This window comes from Microchirus variegatus (genome assembly GCF_963457635.1).
Source record: "Microchirus variegatus genome assembly, chromosome: 11".
Lineage (NCBI taxonomy): Eukaryota > Metazoa > Chordata > Actinopteri > Pleuronectiformes > Soleidae > Microchirus > Microchirus variegatus.
This window is the reverse complement of record NC_139812.1, coordinates 2,904,743-2,931,765: the sequence shown is the minus strand read 5'-3', so window position 1 is coordinate 2,931,765 and position 27,023 is coordinate 2,904,743. Positions and strand designations below refer to the sequence as shown.

The 27,023-nt window shown below is 38.9% G+C and overlaps 2 protein-coding genes across 2 annotated transcripts in view; both read left to right on the top strand.

Annotated features, from left to right (window-relative positions):
• Positions 1-7,602, top strand: part of bean1 (brain expressed, associated with NEDD4, 1) — a gene marked incomplete at both ends in the record, with an annotated part of 29,190 nt that extends 21,588 nt beyond the window's left edge. Inside the window, 3 exons of the mRNA XM_083897729.1 lie at positions 1,869-2,072; positions 2,278-2,419; positions 7,212-7,602. Of these exons, the coding sequence (XP_083753855.1) occupies positions 1,869-2,072; positions 2,278-2,419; positions 7,212-7,602 (737 nt within the window). The remainder of the gene's footprint in view (positions 1-1,868; positions 2,073-2,277; positions 2,420-7,211) is intronic.
• Positions 7,603-17,034: 9,432 nt separating this feature from the next.
• Positions 17,035-25,218, top strand: LOC310934367 (transmembrane protein 41A-B-like). The gene is made up of 5 exons (XM_083898069.1): positions 17,035-17,255; positions 20,249-20,399; positions 20,528-20,689; positions 20,790-20,928; positions 21,606-25,218. The coding sequence occupies exons 1-5, from the start codon at positions 17,128-17,130 to the stop codon at positions 21,839-21,841; spliced, it is 816 nt and encodes a 271-aa protein (XP_083754195.1). The 5' UTR covers positions 17,035-17,127; the 3' UTR covers positions 21,842-25,218.
• Positions 25,219-27,023: the final 1,805 nt, after the last annotated feature.

The following is a 27,023-nucleotide window of genomic DNA, read 5'->3' as shown; positions in this document are numbered from 1 at the left end:
TGACTGGTCGCAATGTATGGTGACTGGTCGACACTGGAGACTTACACATAAAATGTTACAATATTGCTATATTATATACAGTATTACCTGTTAGTATTTAAAGACCATGGCTTTGTTTTATTCCTTCCAAGTATTTCTTAGAATGTATAACACATAATTTACAGCAATTTAAATTTGAATTGCACAATTGATATGTTCATTTATATCGAATGACATTCGTATTTCATGGCCAACCTGCAGTACCACATAGCCCACTAGTTGGCCACAACTGGAATCACTGATAAATATAATAAATAAGAAAGAAAGAAAGAAAGAAAGAAAGAAAGAAAGAAAGAAAGAAAGAAAGAAAGAACTAATATATATAAGAATAATCATGTTGGACAAAAAATAAAACACTGACACCTTGTTTTGCTGTCACATTGTTGTTGCCAATGGTAACAGCCACACCCTGAAAACACTTAAATCCAGCAGTGGCTACTTGATTATATAATGTTTTTTTTTTTCTTTTACCTTGGCTCTCAGTGTATTTGCAGAAAAAATATGAAACCCAAAGCTAAAATGTTGAACTTTATCAAGCTTCATGTGAATGTCTGAGGTGTGTCGCACACGTTTTAGAGATAAAGAGCGACAGCATCCGCACACTGTTGTTGCAACATGAATAAAGCAACAGAAAGGAAGAGAATGAACGGGGGTCTAACCCTCTCTCGGCTCTGTTGTAAACATAGAAAGACAGATTTGGATGACTGGCAGGATGACGGACAACACAGGAAGAGGGTGGACAGGCAGAGCAAGCAGAAAGCTGAGACATTAAACAGAAGAAGAGGGGAACAGGATTGTTCTGTAATCTAATGATGATACCGACTGAGCGAGAGAGAGGGAAGAGGGTGTGTGTGTGTGTGTGTGAGTGTGTGTGTGTATATAAACCCTACCTCTAATTATCTGTCACACTGAAATGGAATGAGTCCTCAGGGAGAAAGAGGTGGCTGGAAAGACGCGAAGATAGAGGGAGAGAATAAGAAGAGAGTATGATGTGTGCAGGTTAAGACAACAGTTATGTAACATGACCCCATGGTGCACTATTGTCATTGTGATAGATAGATAGATAGATAGATAGATAGATAGATAGATAGATAGATAGATAGATAGATAGATAGATAGATAGATAGATAGATAGATAGATAGATAGATAGATAGATAGATAGATAGATAGATAGATAGATAGATAGAAAACACGACTGACATGAATATAAGGGGCTATTGTATGTATCTACATGATGTTACCCTATTTAGATTTTCAAAGAATGTACATCTAAAGACAGAGACCATTATTTCCAGCTACATGATTTCAGAACTTCAGAGACAAGATGAGTTCAAATGAGGCCATTTTGTCCACTCTGAATGTTTTCTTGAATTGTCAATAGATTTAGGAGTTACATTGTGCATCTCTTTGTAGTCAGTTTATGTCTCTGTGGTTATTTTGTGTCTCTTTGTTGTCATCGATTATTCACAACAGAAGACTCTGATGATGTAATGAGGGCTAAACCTGAGCCCCTATAAACACAAACAGGCAAACAACAAACATCACACAAAATGACAAACTGTTTGACTCCCCTCCAACACCATCTTATCAGTAATAACAGAAAGTTAATGAGCTCATTTATCTGCTTTTGTTAACTTGACCTATATTGTATGGGGTTGACTTTGCTCTCCTTTTTAGCGATTTAATGTTGTTTATATTGATGCACTTGTTTTGTGCTGTCCTGATTGATACTGCACATTTCAAGGTCTATACTCCATGTAATAATGAATAAACTGAATTCATTTGAACTGATGTACATGATCATCCAATTCTTTCCATCCACCTGCAGTGAGCTCCAACCAGAGCCATGTGGAGTACCCAGACTGCCGCAGTGTGAGGGAGTCGGGAGGGGAGGCGTCTCTGCTGGTGTCTCCTCTGGTGGTGGCGGGAATCGTTATAGGTCTGGTCCTCTTCCTCTCCTGCATCACCATCATCATCGGCAGCCTGCGCAAAGACAGTCGACTCCGCAACCCTCACCTCCGAGCTAGCTACGGTTAGTCTGTTACCGCATTTCCTGACTGATCCCACAAAACCATTTAGTCAATTACTGATGAGGTCATTGATGAACAGGTGAAACATCACATCTCTTTCATTAAGGTAGTAGTTGCAGAAACGAGACTTGTAATGATACTGGACACCTGAGATGTAATGAAGTTCCCTGAGAGTATGCCATTAGATCCATGTCTCTGTCTTTGCAGGACCAGATGGTTTTTCCTATGGAGGTTCAGTGGGAGAACTGAGGTCGACCTGCTTAGAAGACTTTCCACCTGGATTAGACTTTGACTCATACAGAGAGTCTCTGTCGCAGGTCAACAACATGTACCCAGACTCACCTCCACGGTAAGTGCTCATATGAATCAAAGGTAGCTGTGGTCTCACTGTGAATGTGGTATTCATAACACCTTAAATTACGCACCCCCTGCCCCAGTGTCCACTAATAAAAAGAGCACATTTGGTTCACAGGACATGGGAGCTGCTGGTTTACTGCCTGTTCAAACTGTATGTTTGTGTTACTAAGGGTGCTTTCACACCTACAGCATTTGGTGTGCGCACCACAGGTGTGAATGTAATCTCAGTCCTTTGGTGCGAACCAAATCAACCGGTCTGGGACCTGCCTGAAGGGGTGGTTTCGGACCGCTTTATCCGCCCTACTTTGGTACAGTTCCTCTGGTGTGAAAGCAACCAAACCAAAGGGGACGAAACAGTCTAGTTTAATGCATTATGGGTATGAGATACGTGATAACCCCGCAGTCAGCCGTATTTACACAAGAAGCAGCGGCGTGCCCGGTGGAAATGCTCACATTGATTAGAGTGGCAGCGATCAGCTCCGGTGACTGTTGGGCGTTCCGTGGTGGTGACGCGCCCGGTGGAAATCGGGGGTTAGTCCAGTTCCGGTGCCAATGGTCTTCACGGTCTATTTTGGTTTGTTTAGAACTCTGCATATGTGAAAGCAAACCGTACCCATGTCTGTTTGCTACATTGTAACATTTTTCTGACTGGTGCGGACCAAAGCAGTCGAACTATACGTGTGAAAGCACCCTTGGTTACTTAGGTACGTACCAATGACAACAAAGTCACAAAATAAAGCAATTCCCGGTTCCTTTCAATGGAGTTTGGATATTAGACATTTACGAGGTCACAAACATCCAGTTCGAAAAGGCTGTCTACCAGCAAAGTTTAACACTCCATTTTTACACTTAAACTGGTGTCTGTTTTTTCTATTGTCCCTGGTCACTGAGCTTGCAATCACCTGCCGTTGGCTGCTTCCTTGATAAAATGAGCTTACACAGAACTGTCATCTGTATTTAACATGTTGTATGATATACATTATACAACACCACTTCAAAAAATACCCAGCTATCCCTGTAATTAAAAAGGTTCCTGTTGCTGGCAATAGTTTCATTTTTATAAATATAAATCTTTCCTCATCCAGGAGAAGCTGGACCATGATGGTAAAATGAGAGTGGGTCACTTCTCTTTTTTTGTCAAATGTCAACTTACATACAAGTGATGGTTCAGCCCATGTCCCCCACTGTTCTCTATGCACGCAGTTGGACCCTCCTTCTGTGGTAATTTCATCTATTTGAGAGCACTGCTTCCTCTGATGCTCTTTGTAAAAGGTGCGCATGCGTGTGTGCGTGTGTGTGTTGGTGGGTGTGTCTGTGTGTTAGAGAAAGCAAGCGAGTGAATGAGAGAAAGAAAGCACTTGCTAAAGGCCAGTGTCATGGTGTTTTTGATCTAAATGTCAGCTGGTCTAATTGGCAACTTTAATAATTCATACACCCCTTCCCTCCAGTGTATGTGTATGTGTATGTGTATGTGTATGTGTATGTGTATGTGTATGTGTATGTGTATGTGTATGTGTATGTGTATGTGTATGTGTATGTGTATGTGTATGTGTGTGTGTGTGCGTGTGCGTGTGTGTGTGTGGACACATTTCAATATAAACCTGTTTGTGAAGACATTTTGACCTTGTGAGGATATTTGGTACTGACAACTTAAAGGTTTTGGACTTGGTTTTAGGGTTATGGTTAGAATTGGATATAGGTTAGTGTGAGGGCACTCAATCTTCTGGCTCTGTGAGAGTGGTGGGAGAATCAACTCACTGCAATTAGGTGTGTGTGGCACCGATTGGCGTTGATTGAGCCCAGGTGTGGGGAGTCTTCATATACCCTGAGTATCTATGAACACCATCTCAGAACTGCGTGTGTGTTCAGATGTTCCCATCTGTGTTTCACAGGTACCACATGGCTTCTGATTATTCCATTCACTGTTAGTGCAAAACACACACAAACATGTTGATTAGAAGGACATGCCAGACACCATAACACACTGTTTGTTCTCACCTCAGCATAAACAACAAGTAAACAACATCCTGGCATCACAACAGGAAAACACAGAAGAAGAGACATGTCAGGAAAGGGAACGAGAAAAAAGCGAGGGGGAGCTACTGAGCTACGTCAGTTGCACTGGCAGTGAACCACAGTGTTCTGGACAGGCTGTGTGAGAGCTGCACTTTTTGGCATGGACAGTGGGACAGCAGCCAACATACACATGCTCAGACTATATACATACATGCAATTCTGCTATGTTTACAATAATTCTGGCTGGCTTGTTTGGCTTGAATGTGTATGTGTATGTTTGTGTGAGTGAGGGCCACAGATGGTTGAGGGAAACTCGGAGAACTCACCTACTGAGACTGTGAATGTAACACTTCCGACACACACAACTCTCTCTCTCGCTCTCCCTCTAAACCTCTCTCCATCTCTCTCACGGATCAGCACTCACCTGTGGAGAATGGCTTCTGCTTCCTCTCAGGGAGAAGCTGGGCAAGCTTTCACACACACACACACACACACACACACACACACACACACACACACACACACACACACACACACACACAGATACAGCTGTCCTCTCAAGGACTCCACATCGAGTTTCCATTCATTTGGACAGCTTAAACGCCTTATCCATAACCAGTTAATATCCAACTCTAACCTTAACTAAACCACAATTCAATTGTTAGCCCTAAACCTAAGCAGATCCTGTTCATTCCAGTTCCAGTTGTGAGGACCAGCTTAAACCAGCTTCCTATGGTTGATGTTTTTGATGCTCACCTAGATATACATACACGTCCGTGTGCAAACAAAATATACACTGAAAATAATCTTTTCCACAATTTGACTTTTTGAGACCACTCAAAGCTGCTACAGTTTTGCCATTCACTCACACGTTATTGTGTAGCACATTTTCTATCACACATCATTCACACACTGCCAGCACAGCCCATCAAGAGTGTCTTGCCCAAGGACACATTAACATGTAGACTTGTGGAGCCTGGAGTCGAACACACAACCTTCAAATTGAAGAACAAGTCATTCACTGATCTACCCAAGAGTCTCATTGCCTTTCATCAAATTGTTTTCCAACAAGGCTTTTATTGGGAAATATTTGCAAGATCAGTAGTTGATCAGCACATACAGAAGAGTTCTACTTGATTTCAGAGGCACATTAAAAAGTATATTATTTGTGGTCATTTTCAAAGGAAAACACAGTATCAGCTCTAGCTCTGCAGCAGACATGCTTCGTGTTTGAACAACAAAAGTTCTGACATGCAGCAGATCAGTGACGCAGTCGTCACACACTGTATATACACAGAGCCAATGTGACCCAAACATAAAGCACAAATGCACTGCTTTTGGTTGAAAGATGTGTTCCATCTTTGCTGGACAGGCTGTCTGAATCTGATTTAAATCCTCTGACACAATCAATAGATCAATAGGCCTCTGCAGACAAATCCCTACAGGATGCTGTTTAGAATATAGGAAATGACCTACACAGCCAACAGCATGTAGCATGCTCTTTGTTTAGCAGCCAATTTTGGTTTGTTTGCTGGAAGCAGTGATGACATGAGTCGTGAAAAAGGCATGAACGACTTCATAATACATAAAAAATATTAGGAATGCATTTAGAACCTCCGTTCACTTATCTGTAACCTCCACAAGACATGGCTTGCAGCCAAATAACATTCTTCTTACTGAATGTACTGCAATGGTAGAACTCTTTAAATGGAAAACAAGAGCGCGGATGCTCTTGTGCATGAGATGCTTCTAAATAGCAACTGACGAGGGCTACCTTTATACCTCCACAACTGCCCGTTCTGTGTTTTTTGCACATCTCAAAGGGGGAGACACTCACGTGTAAAGCACCACATTCATGATCTAGTGTGAGATTATTGCAGAAACAGACACCAGTGTCAGGTATAAGGATGCAGGGGAGGAGATGAGCTTTTAATTCCTGTGGGAGATTTGCAGCTTTGCCGTCTCCATTTTTCACCTCAATACTCCTTAATGACATTAATGTTTCAGGTCAGATGTCCCAAAGCAAAATAAATTAATCAGTGGCTCCAATCGTTTGTGTTTGTCTTACCGGTAGATGACACTGGTGTAAAAAAAAAAAAAAGGTGAAAGACCCAGAACAAAAAATCTTAAATAAAGCAAACTAAGGTGGAGCAGACCAGGAAGTCATGAAAACCACAGAATAAAAACCAGTGCAACAAACAGATGAATTGTGACATGAGACAATTCAACCACAAAACACAGGTGAGGCTAATAAAACACAGGTGAAACCCGTTAGGGCGGGGCAGATGAAGACAAGGACAGGAAGCAAAACTCAACAAGTGACACACAAGGAAAAAGTTAAATACAAATAAAACAGCAGACAAGGAACAGATAACTAGACGCAGAGATTAAAAAAAAAAAAAAAACAAGGTAAGGAAAACAGAAAGAACAAAAAAGTATCCAAACAAAGAGCATCTGGATAATCCAGGGCTCGTGACACACACTGATTTTATAATTTCATTGTATATTTAATCTATGCTTTCTCTCATCTATGTGGCTTGAGGATGAGATTGTTATAAAAAGTGAGGCCTTTGCCTGTGACTGTGTCTAGAACATGAAATAAAGGATTGTTCAGTATTTTCCTCAGTATTCTGCTATACGTCATTGTTGATGTTATTGGAATATAAATTGCTGCCAACATCCACACCAGAAAAACACCAGAAAATAAATTTTTGGTTCTTTACTATCAGCAGCTCAGCACAAATTGTTTCCTCTTTGTGTTCCCACAGTTACGAGGAGTGCGTTGGCCCTGGTCTGACTCAGATCTACATACCGACAGATGATCCACCTCCTTACTCCCTGTTTGACCCCTGCCAGAGAGGGCCAGAGCAGCAGGAGCAGCCTCACCACACCACACAAGATCCTTCCCCCTACTGTGGAGAGACCTCAGCCAGTGCTGGCTGGTTCTCCTCCTCCCGCTACCCGCTGGGACTGCAGGAGCAGGAGAATCAACACATCACATCCATCTCCTTCTCCCTGGAGACTGCGCCACCCTATGAGTCAGTGTTGGCAGAGCAGGTACATCCCCTCCCTCTCATGCCATGTGACCTTTATAAACACCAGTCAGAGAGGGGGGAAGCTGGAGACTCCCAGCAACCAGGTGCGAGCCAGATCTCATAGGACAGATCTGTTCTTCTTCTTTTTTTTTTTCACCTGTACTGTTGGAAGTAAACAACACTTGCGACGTGGGGCACAAAGTGGCTGTTCGAAGCAGCTGTGACACCACACAATGGACACTAATGTGATGCTCACTTCTTCCACACAGTGTCTAACACCTAACAAGGCTGGTCATGTACATCTCTGTGGACTGAAGCCAGTGCAGAGATTCTGAAATGAAAACTTAAACTTATGAAAAGTTTTTATCATCCCAGTGATTCTCTTTTGGACAATGACTTCATCTTGTAATAACACCATTGTTTGTTTAATTAGTTTTGCCTCCCCATGTTTCAGCTGTTAATTTTTTTGTTTTTTTTAGGACATAGAGTCATGTGTCATGTTTTGCTGAATTAAAACTAACATGTTTCATAGTGTAGGCGACAGTAAAAGCTGAAAAATTGAGTTAGAGTGTAGTTTAAAGTAAACACAAGCACACAGACTCCACCCCTTCCCTTTATTTTGGTATGACCCACTGCCGTCGGTATATTTTTATGATGTTTTAGAGGAAAGCATACGCAGTATGGTGTTGTATAGAGTACAACCTCCTTAACTACCAGCACACCCCTGCTGATTACCAGTCTTTGTAGTGAATAAACATTTAGACATGGTCGTGTCCTAGTTAAGAGAATAACTTTGTCATGAAATGATTGTGACCAAATCAATACAATACAGTCGTGTTTCCTCTGTAGTGCTGTTGTCCAAATTTCTGTCAAGGGCTCTGCTTTTAATATCAGTGCTGTAACGAGACCCAGCAGCAAAATGTAGCTCGGAGCCTCCTCCTCTTGACAAGGCTGAGTTGATGCACCAGAAAAGTTACACAAAACTGGAGACATTAACACGCTGTTGACTGGAGAAATTGAAGTGAATCTGTTTTGTGTGTCAGTTTCAGTCTTGTGGAAGAATATTCCCAACCTGAGTTCAGACATTTAGCAGTAGCTTTGCAAACGTCTTCATTTGCATAAGCAACCGCAGGTTTATTTTGTTGACTAAATGACTTCATCAGGTGCAGAGAAATGTGAACAGCATGGTTGTTACAGGAATCCAAAAATGTCTTAAGTGATTGATTGTTTCGCCTATAAAATTAACCAAAAGTAACCTGACCAATGATTTGTAAAATGAATTTCCCTATAACTGAGGTTGAATTATTTTTGATTGACTTTAATTAATTGGCAAAGACGTTCATCTCAATTGTTAACAAACCTTCTTTTCTTTTTTTTCCAGGAAAAGATATTGTGGCCAAAGAGTTGTTTAAGTGTATATTGAAATGCAATTATTCTGCATTTTAATGAGTAAATAAATAAAAACAGATTAAGAAAATGTGCAAAACAGTGATGTGTAAACTTGGGTGTTGGATCAAATTGAGAGTGTTTGTCCTGGACTCTTGCCTCATCGCTTCTTGTCCTGTCGTCGTCACTGAATCTGAATTGGAACCACTTACTTTTCTTGACTTTTCCCCTTCGCCCTTTTACTTGTCGAACATAAACTTTACCGTGTCTACACGAACTTGATGTTATGTCTGAAACAGTGGAGAAGGCTGTAATCTGTGCAGCATGTGCACAATTGAATATAATCAACAGTTCAGTGCAGCAGGTGCCACAGTGTTCACCAGAGACTGTGCAGCATCACCTCGAATCTCTGTACTTCACACTATTTAACAGGCAGCACAAACACGGGCGTAATATTTAAAAATTGTGTGTTATCCTGGAGACACTTCAACCTGTAGACAACACATCACCAGTTAACACCAGTTATTAAAGCAGAAAGTCACATGAGGTAACCCGTTTGTGACTTGTGGTCCTTTAATTAGAAAATGGTCTTATTGTGACAATATTTTTTGTGTTCAAAAACAATTTTGTGCCTAATAGCCTTCAGACTGTTGAATTGTAGCCATAATGTGATAACGTCAATGCAAATAACACAGTGCTTTGTGCTGTATGTGTGAGACGATCTTCCCACTATTTGAATACTGAAGAAGCCAAGGTTTTGATGATAAGAGTTTATAAATGAGGGAAAAAAAAGTCACATCTTAACCATGTCACGCGGTCATTCCAGCAATCAGCTTGCTTTCGTCATTGAGCTCAGTTTGGCAGCTATATTAGAGTTTCCCATACAAACAACCTTTAGTTTTTATTCCAGTTTTTAATTGGATTGTCGACCATTCAGAGTCATACAGGTATCAGCTTCACTGTAAGTGGAATCAACTCTTTTTCTCCTATCTTTCATTGTTCCTCTCCTTTTTTTCCCCTTTGCAGGATTCAAGGAATCTTCAAATGTGGTAGAGTCATGTTGTTATCACTGGTCACTATTTATTTGATGATAATTCTGTCAGCGTGGATGAGCTGTAAACAGATACCGATGATGGATGCTTTCTATAACACATGAAAATCAATCATCGGTATGTGAAATGTTCTGATCAAATTAATGTTGCATGTACAGTTATTAAATAATTAGGCTGGTGCACTAATTTAATACAACATTACTGATGAAGTCATGCAAAAAACACGTATGAACGAGAGGAAACAGACTGAAGTCACCAACAATAGCTTCCAGGATCAAGTGATTTCTTAAACAGCACATTAAATAAACACAACTGACATATACTCATTTAAATAATTAGAGTATGATGTTTTTATATTACTTCGTAACATATCTACTTTAAGGTTTCAATAAAGTTGGTTACTTTGTGTGCAATTAGTATTTATATTTATATTTCAGATTAATATTCCATAATATAGTATATTCCCTGCTGTATTACAATGTGTAGCAAAAAAGAAAAAATGCTATATATTTGGTTTAAAGGATGCTGTGACATGAATATTAACTTTCGTAATTATGTCATAGTTACAAAAACTCAGTATTTACCAGTGTTATGAATTTGTAACATGTGTCTTGATATCATCCAGTGTTGAACATTGACCAGACATTGATTTACACACACACACCCCCTTGCACTCTCTCACTATGACCCACCGGGGGGCGCTGGCGCAAAACTACATAATGACATTCGTCTGTATCACTCACTTTTTTTTTGTAATAAGACACATGCACAAGAAGCAAATTAACACGTTTGATCCTGGATATCAGTGAGACAGTAAGGTGCACTCTGCTGTGTGTGTACTATGGTAAGGGGAATGTTAAGGCTAAAGCCTGTTAGATAAGAGGAAAAGTTAAATGTAAAGATCAAAGTTGTTCGTATCTGAGAATTAGAGTAGAATTTCCAGATCAGCATATTTATGGACAAACGTGTTGTCAGCTGGGTTAGCGCTGTCTTGTTGGTGCGTTTCCTGTTAGTAAATTGTGTGTAAGTGTCAATCACGTGTAAATCACTTCCCATGTTTTTTTTTCTCCTTACTCCTTTCGTACATTGTTTTACATCGGACTTCATGTATAAATTAAGAACGGTGGTTAATGATGTCTCTTAATGTTCTGTATTAGAGGTTTTGTTAACATTTTTCTTCTGTAGAGAAGAGCGAATAAACCAGAAATCTTATAGCAACCTGAGTGGCTGATAATGGAGGCAAGACACACACACACACACAAATAAATAAATATGAAACATACATTATAATAAAAATGAACACCTTGATATCAACATTTGGGATTGCTTGATTTACAATAAAAAAAAAATATCATTTACTTTGACAGTTTTTAGTACAACATAAAGAGGCCAAACTTGAAACTTGGACTTGGAATCTGGAGGAAAAGTTTTGATGAGAAATAACAACATGAGAAATAACAAGATATAATTGGAAAGAAAACCTTAAATGTGTATAGATGTCCTCTTATTCACACCTTTTCATTGGTAATTATCATTCCAAAGGTTTTCAGAATATGGGGAAGGACAGAAGTAACAGATTTGTGCCAAACTAAGACAAAGTACCAGGCCTTCCAGACGTCTTTAGAAAAAGAACTTCTGTCTCTTGTTCATATTCGTATTCTTTAATAGTGGTTAGCAAGCAACCAGCGTGTGGATCAGAGATTAAAACCTTCCCATTTGCTTAATATAATAAAATGAAATATGTATTTGATTAATGGAAAAAATCAGAGGAGTTTAGATTATTTAAGCCCGAAGCCTCAGCTGTGTTGCAGTTACAGAGCTAAGACAAAGAGATTGCCAGGTGTGATTCATTCAACAGGGTGAAGATTAGAAAGAAAAACAGTGTTGTTTGTTTAAAACAAACAACAAAGAAAACCTGTCAAAGTGTCATTGAACTTTAACTACAAAACAACCACATAGATTACATCAACATATAAAACCCTGGTCCATGTGTTTGTTTTGTTTTTTTTAAATTGAACATATCACTTTAATGAGTCAGCATTCCAAACTCACTGATTCTGTTTTAGTTGGAACTAAAGGGACAAATGTTTCTGGCTGTTATCAGTCAGTCAATCACTTCAATCCTCGTGATCAAAGAATACTTTACACTTCAGCGAGAGGTTTATTTTTAGCTTTTACTGTTTGCTTCAAACTGAACTGGGTGGTTTGTCCAGATGCTTTTAAACAAAGAGACATTCCTTGCATAAATACTGACTGTCTGCTATTTGAAGTCATAACCAGCTGAATCACAGTTAAAGACCCAGGTTAACGACGACTGTTGCTGTGTTTAATAGCAGAGGTGAGTTATAGTTTTACGTTTCTTTCTGCAGATTTTGATAAGAAACATTCATTTTCTCACAGAATATAAGACAGTTTTACTCTCTCGTAGAAAATGAAAGCTAAGGCTATGATCGTCCTGCTCTTTGCTCTCGTGGTCTTGGTCAAAGTAACAACCACTGATCCGTCTGATGATGATGATGATGGTGATGATGAAGTTAACAGCCTGGGTATGTCCTGTGTGTACTGGTGAAAACTCACATATTTGGATCTATTGCTTTATATTGACGAGGGGCATTAAACAAATTTTGGTAACGCTTTCTTTTACAGTCCCCTAATTACCAGGTATTTACCTGGTAAATTCATGGTAACACCAAAGTGTTACTAGGTAATTACCAATGGTAATAAGAAAGTAAATACAGTGAAACTGTTGCCAAAATACTGGGCATTTACCTGGTAACTATATAGTTAATTATAGCGTGTTATTACTGCTGTTAATAAGAAGGTATGTACAGCTAAACTATGGCAAAACTATGGTAAATGTAAGTGTATTATTGGGTTATAAACTGGTAATAAGCAGGTACCTACAGTCCCCTAATTACTAGCTATTTACCCAAGGGGTAATCTAACAAACCTAACCCTAAAAATGTGTGTAATTACATGGAAACAAGCTTGGCTTTCTTTTACAGTACAGTTTTACTGTACTTACCGAGTACATTACCGTGCATTACCCAGTAATTTGGCAACGGTTTCACTGTATTTACTTATCTTATTACCCTTGGTAATTACCTAGCAACACTTTAGTGTTACCATGAATTTACCAGCTAAATACCAGGTAATTGGGGGACTGTAAAAGAAAGCGTTACCCAAATTTTTTATGGATTTTTTTGCTGAACACACCTGTGCTCCCACCTTGCAGTAATTGGAGATGATCAGGCCTTGGAAATAATGTTGGGTTCTGATGAAGATGCTTCACAAGGTTAGGTTTTCCCTCACTTCTCTTTGTGTTTATGCTACAAATCAAAGTTTTTGCTGGGAGAATATTTTCACAAGTATGCGAGGAGACGATTTACAGCACAATGTGTTGTAGTGTAATGTTGTGGCAAAGTGGATCTGACCGTAACACAACTCGTAGTCAAGTGGAATTCACTCAATGTTTAAAGAAACAATCAGCAACAATATTGACGTGTATAAACACAGATTTTTATTTAATTGTAAAACCAGTCCTCATCCTTTTCTAACATCCTTTTTAAGCTATGTTGACATTAGTATGGGTGCAGTGACTCATATACAATTGATTTCACTGATGTAAATTATTTGAATAATATGACTCGTCATCTGTATGTATATGAAAATGCACCACTATCTCAGTTTAAAAATAGCCAGTATGGGCAAAGTGTAGTGATGGTTTATGTTTATGTGTAAATGTAAGAGCAGTTAAAATGCACACATTAGTCTGCCTAGACACTGAAATAAAGTAGTTGTTAGGAAGTGTCATTACATTTGCTTCTCACAAAAAAAAGGTCCAGGTTTCTGCAGAGAAGACTCATATTTAATTTATTCAAAGGATTTTTAAAAAGGATGTCAGTCCTCAATTGAAAGCATGTAAAAAAAAATGCCATTCTAATAAAGCACATGCTATATGAAACCCGAATGCTATATTCTCAGTACAGGATTTATTATTTTATTGTGTTTTACTGTGTTGTAATTACCTGTCAAAATGTGTTCACCTCATGTTCATTTCTTTGACAGGAGGAGACAACAATGGATAATAAAGAAACCTTTTCTCCAAGCTGTTTGAGGCAAAATATGCTAAATAAATAAATAAAGACACTGGAGGAATGCATGTATCTGTGTTACTGTGGATTTAATTGTGGGCAATGCATTTTGGAATACTTTAAAACTATTTAATAATATGTTTCTGTTGATTCACGTCAACATTTAACGGACAAAAGGACAAAGAAAAGATTTCCAGTGTTGTTACTGACAATGTATTACATTCAAACACAGATGCTACTCAACCTACTCAAAAAAAAAGTTTACCACTGGGTTACATTTTCTTTTAATTACAATCTTGAATTATTTAGGAATTGTTGCAGGTTTGCAAATTGAATATTGAAGACTTGAGCTGCTCAACAGTCCATGATCACTGTTGGCTGATGCTTCTCTTCACGAGGGTTATCTCAAGCAGAATGAAGTGTCATTGTCCACCTTAAATATCAATATCCCTGATGAAATGTGTCATGTTGATGGGAGCATTTGTCCGTCCAAAATTCCAGTATAAGCATTACGCTGGAATTATGCAGATCCAATCCAATCCAACTTTATTTATAAAGCACTTTAAAAACACCAGAACAGAACAGATAATACATATTCTGATTCTGTTTCATTTCTCACGAGTTTAGGGTCATTCAGATCCAGCTGTCAGCACATTCATTCAAGACTCATCCAGCAAGTTACGTTCATTACATTTATGTACATAGGTTCTAGCACGTCTGTCTAAGTGACACTGAGGAAAATGAGCAGTAAATACCAATGAGAAATATAGGGAGGGCAAGAAAATAATAAGTTAAAAGAGTTGCAAAAGAATAATTTAACAGACAGTAAGTCAATGACTGCAATAAATACAACCAAGGAAGAGCTAGGAAGGGGCAATAGCATTTATTTTGATTTTTAAAGCACACTGGTTTGAGAGATAGAATTTCGAACAGAACAAGATAAACCCAAAGACGTCAAATGTCAAAGTGACTGCTGTGTCTCAGTCAGTTCATATACAGTACCACACAAGAGCAATGAATAGATGTGTTGTACTTTGAATGAGAAAAAGCGAAACTGGGTGGTTTGTCAAGTTGCTTTATAGGCACGGACATAAACAGCCTGGCGCCATAACCCAGTCCAGTCACTGTTACAGACCTACCTACGCACAACTGCTGCTGTGTTTAATAGCAGAGGTGAGCTATAATTAGACATTTTCCTACTAAAAATGTTCAACGGAACATTATTTTTTCCTCATAAAACTACTGTCTTGTAGAGAATGAAATATATGATTGCAATCCTGCTCTTTGATCTACTGGTCTTGTTCGAAGCTACATCGACTGATCCGTCTGATGATGATGATGAAAATGATAAAGGTTTGTCCTTCTGACAGAACTTTACTCTCATATTGACAAAGTAGCATCAAATGAATCTTCATGGGTTTGTTACTGACCACACTTGTGGAGGATAACGCAGTAGAAAATATCACAATGGAATTTGTTATTCACAATGGATGGATGGAAAATGATAACTGTCTAATCCGGGCCTTTTGTGAAAATATACCATTCAGCTACAGCACATGCTGCCTGGAACCAGAATGTCCTATTCTCAGAACGGCATTGATTATTGATTCAGAACTCAAGGTTTTTAAATGAACATGTTCTGTTGCTGTGTTGTAGTCAACTGTCAATATTATTTATTTACCAACTGTCAATATTTCTCTTACAGAAGAGGACATCTCAACAGAATAAAGACAAATGTCTTTTGAGCCAAACTACACATTAATAAATAAAGACAATAAAGCCTGCTTCATTAAAGACATTTTTAAAAAAATTCACAAAAGGGGAATTTTATTATATTACTTTTCTTTGATTTGCAGTTTATTCTTAATTTATTGCATATGTCAGTCTAAAAGTTTAGTTAGAATGTTTTCTTTTGTAATTGTCTCATACATTTATAAGTACCACATGTTTATAAGGGCCACATGTTCCTATCCTATTATTATATTAGGTTATTATTATTATTACATTATCAGAGGTGCAGCTTGTAAAGGCAAGGCAGGCAACTGCTTGGGGCCCCCGATACTCGGAGCCTGAGGGCTGTTTTTACTGAAATGTGCAGTGAGCAGCAACCGCCTCCCTGTCCCCCTTAAACAACAATGGGCGATTTGCAATGACATCTCAGGAAACCTCCTTAAAGGGGCCCCACCTCACATTAACCTGTGTGAAGTTATCGTTCTGCAAGTTGGAAAATGAAGAGGATTATTTGCAGTGTAATGCATATCTTTTTTACTCAGTTTGTATATGTTTTCTTTGTTTTTTTCAGTTCTTTACAGTATTTTATTGTTCTATATATTTATATCGTTTTATTATGTGGGTTCTTTACAGTGTAATGTATTTTTTTAATAAGTTTATACAGTTTTTAAAAGCTATTTACAGTATTTTATTGTTCTTTACATTTATATTTCCACATACTTTTTAATTACAAGATTTTGTCCATGTTATTTCATTCATTTCGAGAATTTTTTTTTTTTAACTCATACATTTTTCGTTGGTGTCAGATTATTTATAACATAATGGTGATGAACACTGGTTGGAAGGGCCCCCTGGGAATGTTTGCTTAGGGCCCCTACAGACTCTAGAATCGCCTCTGTACATTATGTTGTTGTTATTATGAATCTGAACTTGTCTGAAGATTTTGATTTTACTACGTCGCCCTCTAGAGGCTAAATCATAGAAGTTCGTGTACACTTCATACATATATTAAGAGTTTAGTTTAAAAAGGTCATTTTATTTCTCTCTGATTGAGACAGAGTTCCATTGTGGAATATTCAAACATAAACATGTCAGTAATCTGGAGGAACACGAGACTTGGAGCCACGTGTCTCAGCTGCACAGATATCATCAACAGAGTCTGCACAAAGTTGTTGGTCCCCGTTCTGCCATGTGATCCATGCGCGAGCCCCGGCAGGAATGTCAGCCGTCACTCGTGTCCTTCTTCTGAATACACGACACCTCGTCCTCTCCTCCTCCTCTTCTGCTCGGCACCGTCCAAACCGAGTCTCAGCGCGTCTTCTTTTTATTCACCTCTGTATTAAAGTCAGCCCGGTTCACCTGCAAGTTGTTTATCCGGGGAGCAGCATGCGCTCCTTAGCGGGATTCTTTACCATCGTGGTGGCGGCGAGTGTTTACCTGTACCTGCTGTCCACTTATCTTCCCCCGGGACCCGGCGAGGTCAAAGGGGAGTCCGAGGGAGTCAAGGAGCACCGGTAAGGACTCTACCATTACTTTTTAACATCAGTTCAGCAGCTACATTTGATGAATTTAACATAGAACGTGGTACGATTAATCGAACTGTATAGTAGGGCTACAGTGTGCTGACACAATTACCCGATTAATCGATTGTGAGTATATTTTGATAATCAATTTCTCTGTTTGTGTGATATTTAAGCTTCTTCACTGTGAAAAGTTTCTGCTTTATTTGCTGCATTTAACAAAGAAATGAGTCAAACTGATGAATTCTGGTTTGTGGACAAAAACCAGACATTTGACGACTTCATAATTGCCAGGTTTGACAAACACTGATCGACATTTTTCTACATTTTCTGAACCAAACGATTAATCGATTATTTGACAGATCAATCCATTTGGGAGGGCTTAGATATATAATAGCTACTTAATTGATTAATAATACGCCAAATAGTTTGATAAATGCTTTATCTGTTTGAGTGTTTGTTTATAAAAGTTCTGAACTGATCTTTGGTTGTGAACAAAACAACACTTTTGTTGTTATTTGGAGGATTGGGAAATATTGTTTAAACTATTCAGCAAGTATTTGGGTACTTTACTTATTTATTTATTTATTTATTTATGAGTACAATATGTAAATAGGCACGAAAGCCTAGTTTATACCCACTCTCTCAGGCAGGTGACAAACAGTAAGAGGACAAGGACCCAGAAGCACTAATAAAACAAACAAAGAGTCCTATAATGACACGTCCTTCACTTGATTTTTCATCACAGACATTTCTAATGCATGACTGAAGCCTCTCAGATGTGATTATTATCCCAATGTCAATATGCTTTAAACATCACAGTGCAGCAGCTCAGTGATTTTTGGTTTGGGCTTTTCCTTTCATCACATTAACATCTACAGCAGGAGGTCGAGAAACTCAACTGTCCAAATCTTTGATTGTGAACCCCTTTTGTGTGTGTGTGTGTGTGTGTGTGTGTTTTATTCCCTGACCTAATTGTTCAGTCTATGGACCTTTTTTTCCACAACAAATATTTTGTCACGTTTCTTTCAGTACTAGTCTTTTTATAATTGTAACAATATCACATATTTTAATTAAAGAGCATACATTTCTCATTGTTATCGCTATTATTATGTTGAAGTCAACATAATAATAGTAAAACAACTATACTATCTGTGTCACAAATGAGAAGAGAAATCATGCATAGGTAGTTAAAAGTAAGTAAGTTAAAAATAATAATGTCAATATGACAGTAAAATTAGATGTTTTGTTGGGCTTGTTGTTGTGTGTTTTCACAGATCATGTTACTCCTCAGAAGGTTCTTCGTGTGTTTGTGTGTGTGTGTGTGTGTGTGTGTGTGTGTGTGTGTGTGTGTGTGTGTGTGTGTGTGTGTGTGTGTGTGTGTGTGTGTGTGTCATGAACGTAGTGTGTGCCAGACAGTCATGTGAGTGGTTGTCTAGGGACGATAGAATAACGCCGACCTAGGCACTCTGAAGCAAGAGGGGGATTCATCTGAGTGTGTGTGTGATGTAGCTAATAACTCATTATACTGTTGCTTATGAAGTCAAGGTAACCTGTGTGTGTGTGTGTGTGTGTGTGTGTGTGTGTGTGTGTGTGTGTGTGTGTGTGTGTGTGTGTGTGTGTGTTACTAACTTAAGAGTAAATAAATAAAAGTTACTGATGTCTTTATACTTCACACAGTCGGTAAAATAATTGCAAATGCGCAAAACCAAATTACACAAAACTACACAAATTTAGCATACATATAGTATACATGTTTAAAGAACATAATATTTAAAGTCACTTAATGGGTGAAGGCCGTGTAGATGATGAGTGGACACAAATAAGACATTTGCGTCATCATGCAAACTATAGTTGTTATGATTATTAAGTAATTTTAGGTTGATTTTCATTTGACATACACACCGAAACACTTTAATGTGTGTAAATGATAATGACCTGATCCAGCTGCACATCAACTGTGACAAAGTGAGCGTGCATGTGCCCTCGATGGCACATTTCCATCCTTAAATACCGCACACATTCATGCAGTTTCATATGTCCGAGCGCTTACGCATCATCGACATGCTGACCAGTGACGGAACAGAATGTTTGTCCTCTGACCAGTAGGAGCGAAGAATGCTGACTGTCAGAGCAGGTGGGAGAGGAAGTTGGCATCTTGAGTTTCAAGTGGGGGATTTTTGGTGTGTGTGTGTGTGTGTGTGTGTGTGTGAGTGTGTGTGTTTGTCCATGTCTTTCTATGATTGTGAAGACATTTTGACTGCTCCTCAAAAGTCAAAGCACCTTTTAAAAGTGTTGAGACTTGTGTTTAGGGTTACAGTTAGTTTAGCTTATAAGGCATGGTGTAATGTGTCTAAGAACAAAGTGTGTGTGTGTGTTTAAAGGTTCCTTCGAACCTCTGCTTAAGTCTACAGGCACTGATTCTATTTCTGTCTCTCAATCAAAGGGATCTTGTTTCCCCCACCACACACACACTGGTTTCCATGACTTCAGAGGACACTGCATTGACTATCGTTCATTTCTTGGAAACTTACTCCTAATCCTAACCCTGATCTTAACCTAACCCTGACCTCAGCATAACTTTAAAAAATATCTTCACCTTAAGATGCCGTAATGGGGACTTGATTTCTGTCCTCATAAGGAAGGCATGACTCCATAATGTGACTGTGTAAACAGATTTAGGTCCCCACAACATGAGGAATACCAGGTGTACACACACACACAGACAAGTAGAGTTTATGTCCTGTGCAAAGGGTCATTTTCACTCAAACTACAGAAAGTGAATGGAGTTTTCTACAAATGAATAATATGGATAATCCACAGACCTTAATGTTACATTTCTACTGGAAGAATAATCCCAAAGGAAACTTTGTCAAAAGTGAGGTCAGGGAAGTGGAACAGTTCATGCTTTAGAATGACAGATTAGTCCGATCAAAATATGTAAATACATAGATAAATAACTGTTCTTTTTTTGTGTTTTCATCCAGGGTGAAGTTCCCGTCGGACCTGGATGAGCTGCGAGAGCTCGCACACACGCTCAAGTTTTATGAAAGAGAACACTATGGCTACGTTCTGCTGCTGTACTGCAGTGCCTACCTTTACAAACAGTCTTTTGCTATACCTGGCTCCTCCTTACTGGTGAGACTCACTATCAGTTTAGCAATAGTGCTGTACCACTTAATCCTGACTGTAATAATGCTCGGTGGTAAATTGCATGTTTTTTTATAAATGAATCTAAAATATTCATGTATCCATCCTGCCTTCAGAACATGTTAGCTGGAGCGATATTTGGGCCCTGGCTGGGTCTGGCTTTGGCCTGTCTGTGCTCCACTGTAGGCTCCACGCTCTGCTTCCTGCTCTCCTCTGTGTTTGGAAAGCAGCACGTGGTTTATCTCTTCCCAGAGACGGTGGCTGTGCTGCAACGGAAGGTAAGCCTGTGGTTTAACTTCATAAAACATATACATACACATATTCTTCTCGCTCTGTCCCTCTCCATTTTCCTTATCTGTCTTTTCCTCCCTCTGTCAGGTGGAGGAAAATCATAGCAGTTTATTCTTCTTCCTACTTTTCCTTCGCTTCTTCCCTATGACTCCTAATTGGACCCTTAACATCACCTGTCCCGTCCTCAACATCCCTATGTCTATTTTCTTCTTCTCTGTGCTCATAGGTGAGACTTCACACACAACAACTAACAAAATCAACAACATAAAATATGTACTGTGCAAAAGTCTGCTTCTGCAGGTGTGTGACTTTCCTAACACTTGAAGAGTACAAACCTGGCTCTCTTAAACCTGAATGGGTTGTTATCAGGCTTCTACAGAGCTTGATGGTGGGCTGATGCAGGGGCATCCCTGAGGATCAGGGTTGGGAAACACTGAGTAGTGTTATTTTACCAATAACTAATGTTATTGGTAAAATATGTGCTTGTCCTACTAGTTCACATTGAAAATGATCTATCTCCACATGTTATATGAGTTAAACTCATTAACAGCTTGGTTATAGACCAACTTTTAGTGACATCATTCCAGTTTTCACATTTTGACATACACAAAAAAGCTGTATATTACTGTATATAAAGTGCTTAGCAATAATAAAAAAAAAGGAATGTGGATTAAAATCACGAAGCATCACACAGAACTGAGCCCATACTTGACACACAAACACAAAAAAGTATGTAGTAAAAGTGGCAATAATCGTAAGTCATCTTCTAAAAGTGTGTTTTTAAAAACTGCACTGGAGTCAGCTGATGTCACACTGAGGGAAGGGGTGTTTCACACACAGGAAGCCAGGAGTGAAAATGATATGAGTAAAAACAAAACACTCAGCTGTTGCTCTCGTCTCCAGGTTTGATTCCCTACAACTTCATCTGTGTTCGCACGGGCTCCATACTCTCCAAGATCTCCTCTCTGGACGACATCTTCTCCTGGAGTACGCTGGCTCAGCTCCTGGCCATCGCCCTCATGGCTCTCGTTCCTGGAGCGCTGATCAAACACTACAGTAAAGATCGTCTCAAGGCGGACGGCCCGGACAGCAATGGAACAAGTCAGGCTGAAATCAAGAATGCCCGGAAGAGACAGTGATTCCGGGTTAAAGGAGAACTGAAGAGCAGCTCAGGTGGAGACAAAAAAGCCACATTATCTTCTCCAGTCCTGCCTCTGTCACACATGGGGCTCATCATTCATTAAGCACCAATCGCATGATCTGTACCACAAGTGTAGGACTATATTCAGGTCATGTTGCCAAACTTTAAAAGTACAGTGTGTAATATGTAACATGAGGTGAGGGCAGGATTACTATTGCACCAACACATCATCACTAGGGTAAAACTAACCTGTCTCACGACGGTCTAAACCCAGCTCACATTCCCTATTAGTGGGGGAACAGTCCGACGCTCGGTGAATGCTGCTTCACAAACTCAACTTAACTCAAACTTTATTTCTAGAGCACATTAAAAAAATAACCGGGTGCTGTACAGATTAAAAGCAATACAAACACTATAAATATAATAAAAAGTGGCTCATACAGTGCTGCACTTACAATAAATAGAATAAATAAAATAATGCTAAAATGCTAAAATACATAAACACAATGGGGTTTATAATTTTGTCAGATGTCCACATAAACTTGGTTAGAAGCCAGGGAGAAGAGGTGTGTCTTTAGTCAGGCAGCCTTTGTGGCAGCCTGGGGGCCGCTGCCACAAAGGCTCTGTGACCTGTAGCATCTGATTAGACGATCTCAGTGTTCTGGCAGAGGCGTCATGCAGAGGAGCTTGGTCAAGTACTGGGGGGATAGGCCATTAAGAGCTTTAAAAATAAACAATAAATTTTTTTTATTTTTTTTTTAAATCTATACTAAAAGCAACTGGGAGCCAGTGCAGCGAAGCTAGGACAGGGGACATGAGGTCACCTTTGCGTTTGCCAGTGAGGAGGCGGGCAGCTGCATTTTGTACCAGGTGCAGGCGGTGCAAGAGTGAGTGGTCCAGGCCAGTATATAGCAAGTTGAAGTAATCCAGTCCTGAGTTGATAAAAGCATGGATTAGGAGGAGCCGACATTGAAGGATCATAAAGCGAAGTGGCTATGAATGCTTGGCCGCCACAGGCCAGCTATCACTGTGGTAACTTTTCTGACACCTACTGCTTAAAACCCCAAAAGTCAGAAGGATCAGTTGCATATTGCACTTCAATCTATGTAGACTTCAGTTAGCATCAAAACCCGGCCTCCATAGAGTTGACCCAGCTCCTGATATAAATATAAAAGGCTCATTGTGAGGAAATAAAACAACAATTTATACAATCATTTATCTACAAGATTTTCTGCTGAGTTCTACACACTGGACCTTTAAGGTGACCAGTGAACAGAGGTTTTAATGGGTGTCTAAGTAGGCAAGATTTATATATTTATGTATTTATTGTATAATAAATAGTCTTAAAGGTTACAGATGTTTAGTGTTGCTCTTGATAGAGGTCTGTAGTTCATATTCTGAGGAGATTAATATAACGGAGAGTTGCGTTTAAGTTAATGTTGGTCCAGATTAAAATGAATGATTATTATTTTATTGCATTAAAAAAAATGCTTAAACGCACACTTTATCATTTCTGCAGCTCGGTGTCGCTCAGTCAAAACAACAACAAGAGACCTACTTTGTTGACCCCGGCAAGCAGAATGGGATCATGGGAATTGTTGCCGCATTTGGTTCCCTTTTGCGTTTGCATTTTATGGGGAGAGCTTCAGCAGTGGACTGTGCAAAAAAAACAGGAATGAGTTGTTGTGATGTATTAGTGATGACATCATTAGGGCCACCAAAATCAAACGGTCCTTTACCTTGAATATAAAATGAATTTCAGTGGATTTAAAAACAGAAATGCTACATATCTTTAAGGCACACAAGAATGAACCCTCTATATGACTATGACTAGACCGTTATAGTTTAGCATGTTATTCTGATCTGTGGTACACTGACTAATATGCTGCTGACCACAAAATATGTTTTTTTTTTTTTATAACTGTTATTAAATGAAGAGAATAACCCAACCTGTGCAGAAGCCCCACTTAACCCTACTGGCTTGTTCACATTGGATATCCACAGATACATTTGCAGCTGTATGTTATTTATGTGTTAATTTTACAAGACTAGCTAGATGATCATTTTTACTTTTTGCATAATATTTACTCAATACCTCCTGCAGCCACACAGTTTCTTCACAGATACTTATGTGGAAAACTGTTGTGTTTTGTGTGTACGTCTTTTGCCAAAGCACTTACTAATGTGTCTTAATGTAGCTGTGATTGCATTCACAGATGTTTTTTTTACAGTTGCTCTGTGAAGGACAGTTTGTGATCTTCTCATGATTGAGTTTCTGCGGAAAACAGTAAAAGTCTTAAAAGCCAAACCTGTATCAGAGGAGCCTTCAGACTGGCAACATAATTATTCATTGATAGACCAAATCAGTGCTGATTATACCTTTCTTACTATATATATATATATATATATGTATTTGTAATTTGAACACGCTGCCAAAATGATTTATGAAATCAGTTTAAAGCTTTGAATAAAAGCTTGTAGTGCCCTTCAGTTTTGTCACTTTGATACCATCTATTTTCTACTATTAAATGTATAAAGTCATGAAAAAATCACATCTGCTGCTGTGAATATAGGTCTTAAAAGGGGATGCACTTTGTGTCTGCTGTATCAGTGCAACCTATTAACTGTTAAAGTTGAATAGACTGGAATTGTACTGTATTTTTGTCTGTTTTTCTTTAGAAAAAAAAAAGTCTTAATAGTTGAGTCTTAACAAAACAAACACAACCAAAAAGGGAGAGTTAGTAACGCATGTCCTTGATATACTGTAACAGATCGGAATCGTTTACTGTCATTATCAACCTCATCTCGTGATGGTCTTTTATAAAATGTACACTATAAATTATGTTGAAATTCAGGATTTGATGTCACATTGCTCTGTGAGTTTGGTGCTTCCACTATTTTGTACATCTGAAAAACAACCTAAGTGCCAGATACACTGTTTCTACACCGTTTTCTCTCCGACAGCAGTTTTAATGAGCATTTCTGCAGTGACAAAAGCTCCAAAACTGTTCCCTTTGCTTGCAAATGTAGGCAGACATGCAGCAATCAGCATAGGGACCTTTGGTGCAGGCCATATTTACAGTGGTTATACTTATTCCTCCGGCTCAGTTGCAGCAGCTTGAACTGTAGTTGTCCTTGTTGTGTTTGCTTTATGTAGAACTCAGGATGAGAGGTTTTTCTTCCACTCTAACTGTTTTCATAAGCTCGCTTGGGGAGACAGAATTGTAAAAAAAGAAGCTTTAATGTAATATGCTGTGCATAATGCAGGTATTTTGTAGACAACATAAAAATGTAATAGAGTATCTTATTTCTGTTCATGATTCAAAATATTTTTCTATGACATAATTAAATGTTAAACATACTGAAACCGTAACCTGTGGTGAAATAAAGTGAAATGTAGACTTTTGGATGCAAACAGTAGTTTATTTGTGTCTTTCTCCTCGTATTCACGCTGACTCGTTTGAAACTAAACATCCACTGACACAACACAGTCACATCTGAGTAAAATCTCTCATGTTCCCTCTCACTATTCGACTATACACACATCACACCGATACTCAGACATTTTTGCTCATGCACACACAAACGCACACATACCATTCACACTGGCTGAGTCAGGCACACCATAAAGAAATCTCACATGTAACAACCCGGTAAACACAAGAGCCCGATATGAACTGCATGAAACTGGTTGGCAAAAGTCACAAAGATGGCAAGTTATGGTTATATACACGAGAACATAACAAAACGTAAAGTCACGGGTTAGCACAGCACTTGAGAATGGACTGCCTACATCTTTATCATGCTATTGGGGGAAAAACCCTTTGGCTTTTTTCATATTTCTTGAATCAATAACAGTGGTCAGCATAAATCACAAGATGCAGCAACATTGGCCCATCCAACTTGTTTAGGGGACACGCTTGTTTTGCTGACACATTTGCATGAGTGAGAACAGCTGAAACAGGCACCTGATGACAGAAATACTCACAGCATGCAATCACTGATTTGGACAAGCGGGTCATCTGATCCTTTGTATTTTCTTCCAGAACAATAAAGATTTAAAGGTATCTTTAAATTGCAACACCACAGAAATATCACATCTAACTGACATTAGTGTGATGTGTCAAGTGTTTAAGTTCACATGAACATAATAATGTAGTTTCTCCATTTATCCACCTTCAATAGCACAGACAAATCACTGTAAACTCCATAGTAACAGCATTACAAATCAACAGCAACTCAATATAACAAATAACAGCTGTAGTGTAGGCCAGTGTTGCCAGTCCTTCAGTGGGAGCTACATTATTTTTAAGAAGTGAGTGACAATTTCCATAATGTAAGATTTTCTTAAAAGTGCAATATCATCACAAGACAAATATTCAGTGAGTTCTATGATTTAGAAATAGAACACACAAAGAGTGTCGTTATTAACTCAGTGCAAAAGTTTCTGTAGTGAGCAGAGTTCCTGAACTGCTCTCAGTCATGCAAGAAGGCAGCATAGACCAGTGTTATAAGACACTTCGTGCAAAACATCAAACACTGAAATAACAGACAGATCCTGAATTGTTTCTGATGTATTCAGACAAGGAAAACTATGAGAACACCTCTGGCTTTCATTGGCTAGGAGCAAACACGGAGTGCAATCAGTTTACAGGTCTGCTCTTACAACTGGCACTCAAACATGACAAATCATACACTGAAGACTAGAAGCTGATAATTGGCTCCAGGCACCAGGTGACCTGAACGCAGGCAGATAAGTTTACACCTGGCATTAAAGTGCTTCCTGGACACAACTCCTATGGCTTTCCCCACTCACTACTTAACTACACAATGACGTCATGTCTATTGGCAAGTAAAGAATGATGCGAAAAAAGTTAATATTATGGCGGTGGGTACAAAAAATATATCACGAGTGCTGATAATAAGAGATAAATTCCTGTTACACTACAGTGGGTCAGAAGATAATCTTAAATCGATCCTGAGGACGGATTACGGTCATGCAGACTCAGGAATGTTGTCAGCGTGTCCTCAAACCACCACAGAACGTGTTTTTCTGACCAGATCTGCGGTCCAAAGTGCAAACACTCTCTTAATATCAGGACTGACTGGGGTCTGAGAAAACTGCTAATATAGACAAACATGCTTTTATGGAGAAAATTAAATGGCCACAATGACAGACA

Bases quoted from the DNA above. Each gene is read 5' to 3' on its own strand.
- LOC310934367 (XM_083898069.1), top strand. From the start codon at position 17,128: ATGCGCTCCTTAGCGGGATTCTTTACCATCGTGGTGGCGGCGAGTGTT. The intron at 17,256-20,248 runs GTAAGGACTCTA...GTTTTCATCCAG, and splicing joins GAGGGAGTCAAGGAGCACCG to GGTGAAGTTCCCGTCGGACC. The intron at 20,929-21,605 runs GTGAGACTTCAC...TCTCGTCTCCAG, and splicing joins CTTCTTCTCTGTGCTCATAG to GTTTGATTCCCTACAACTTC.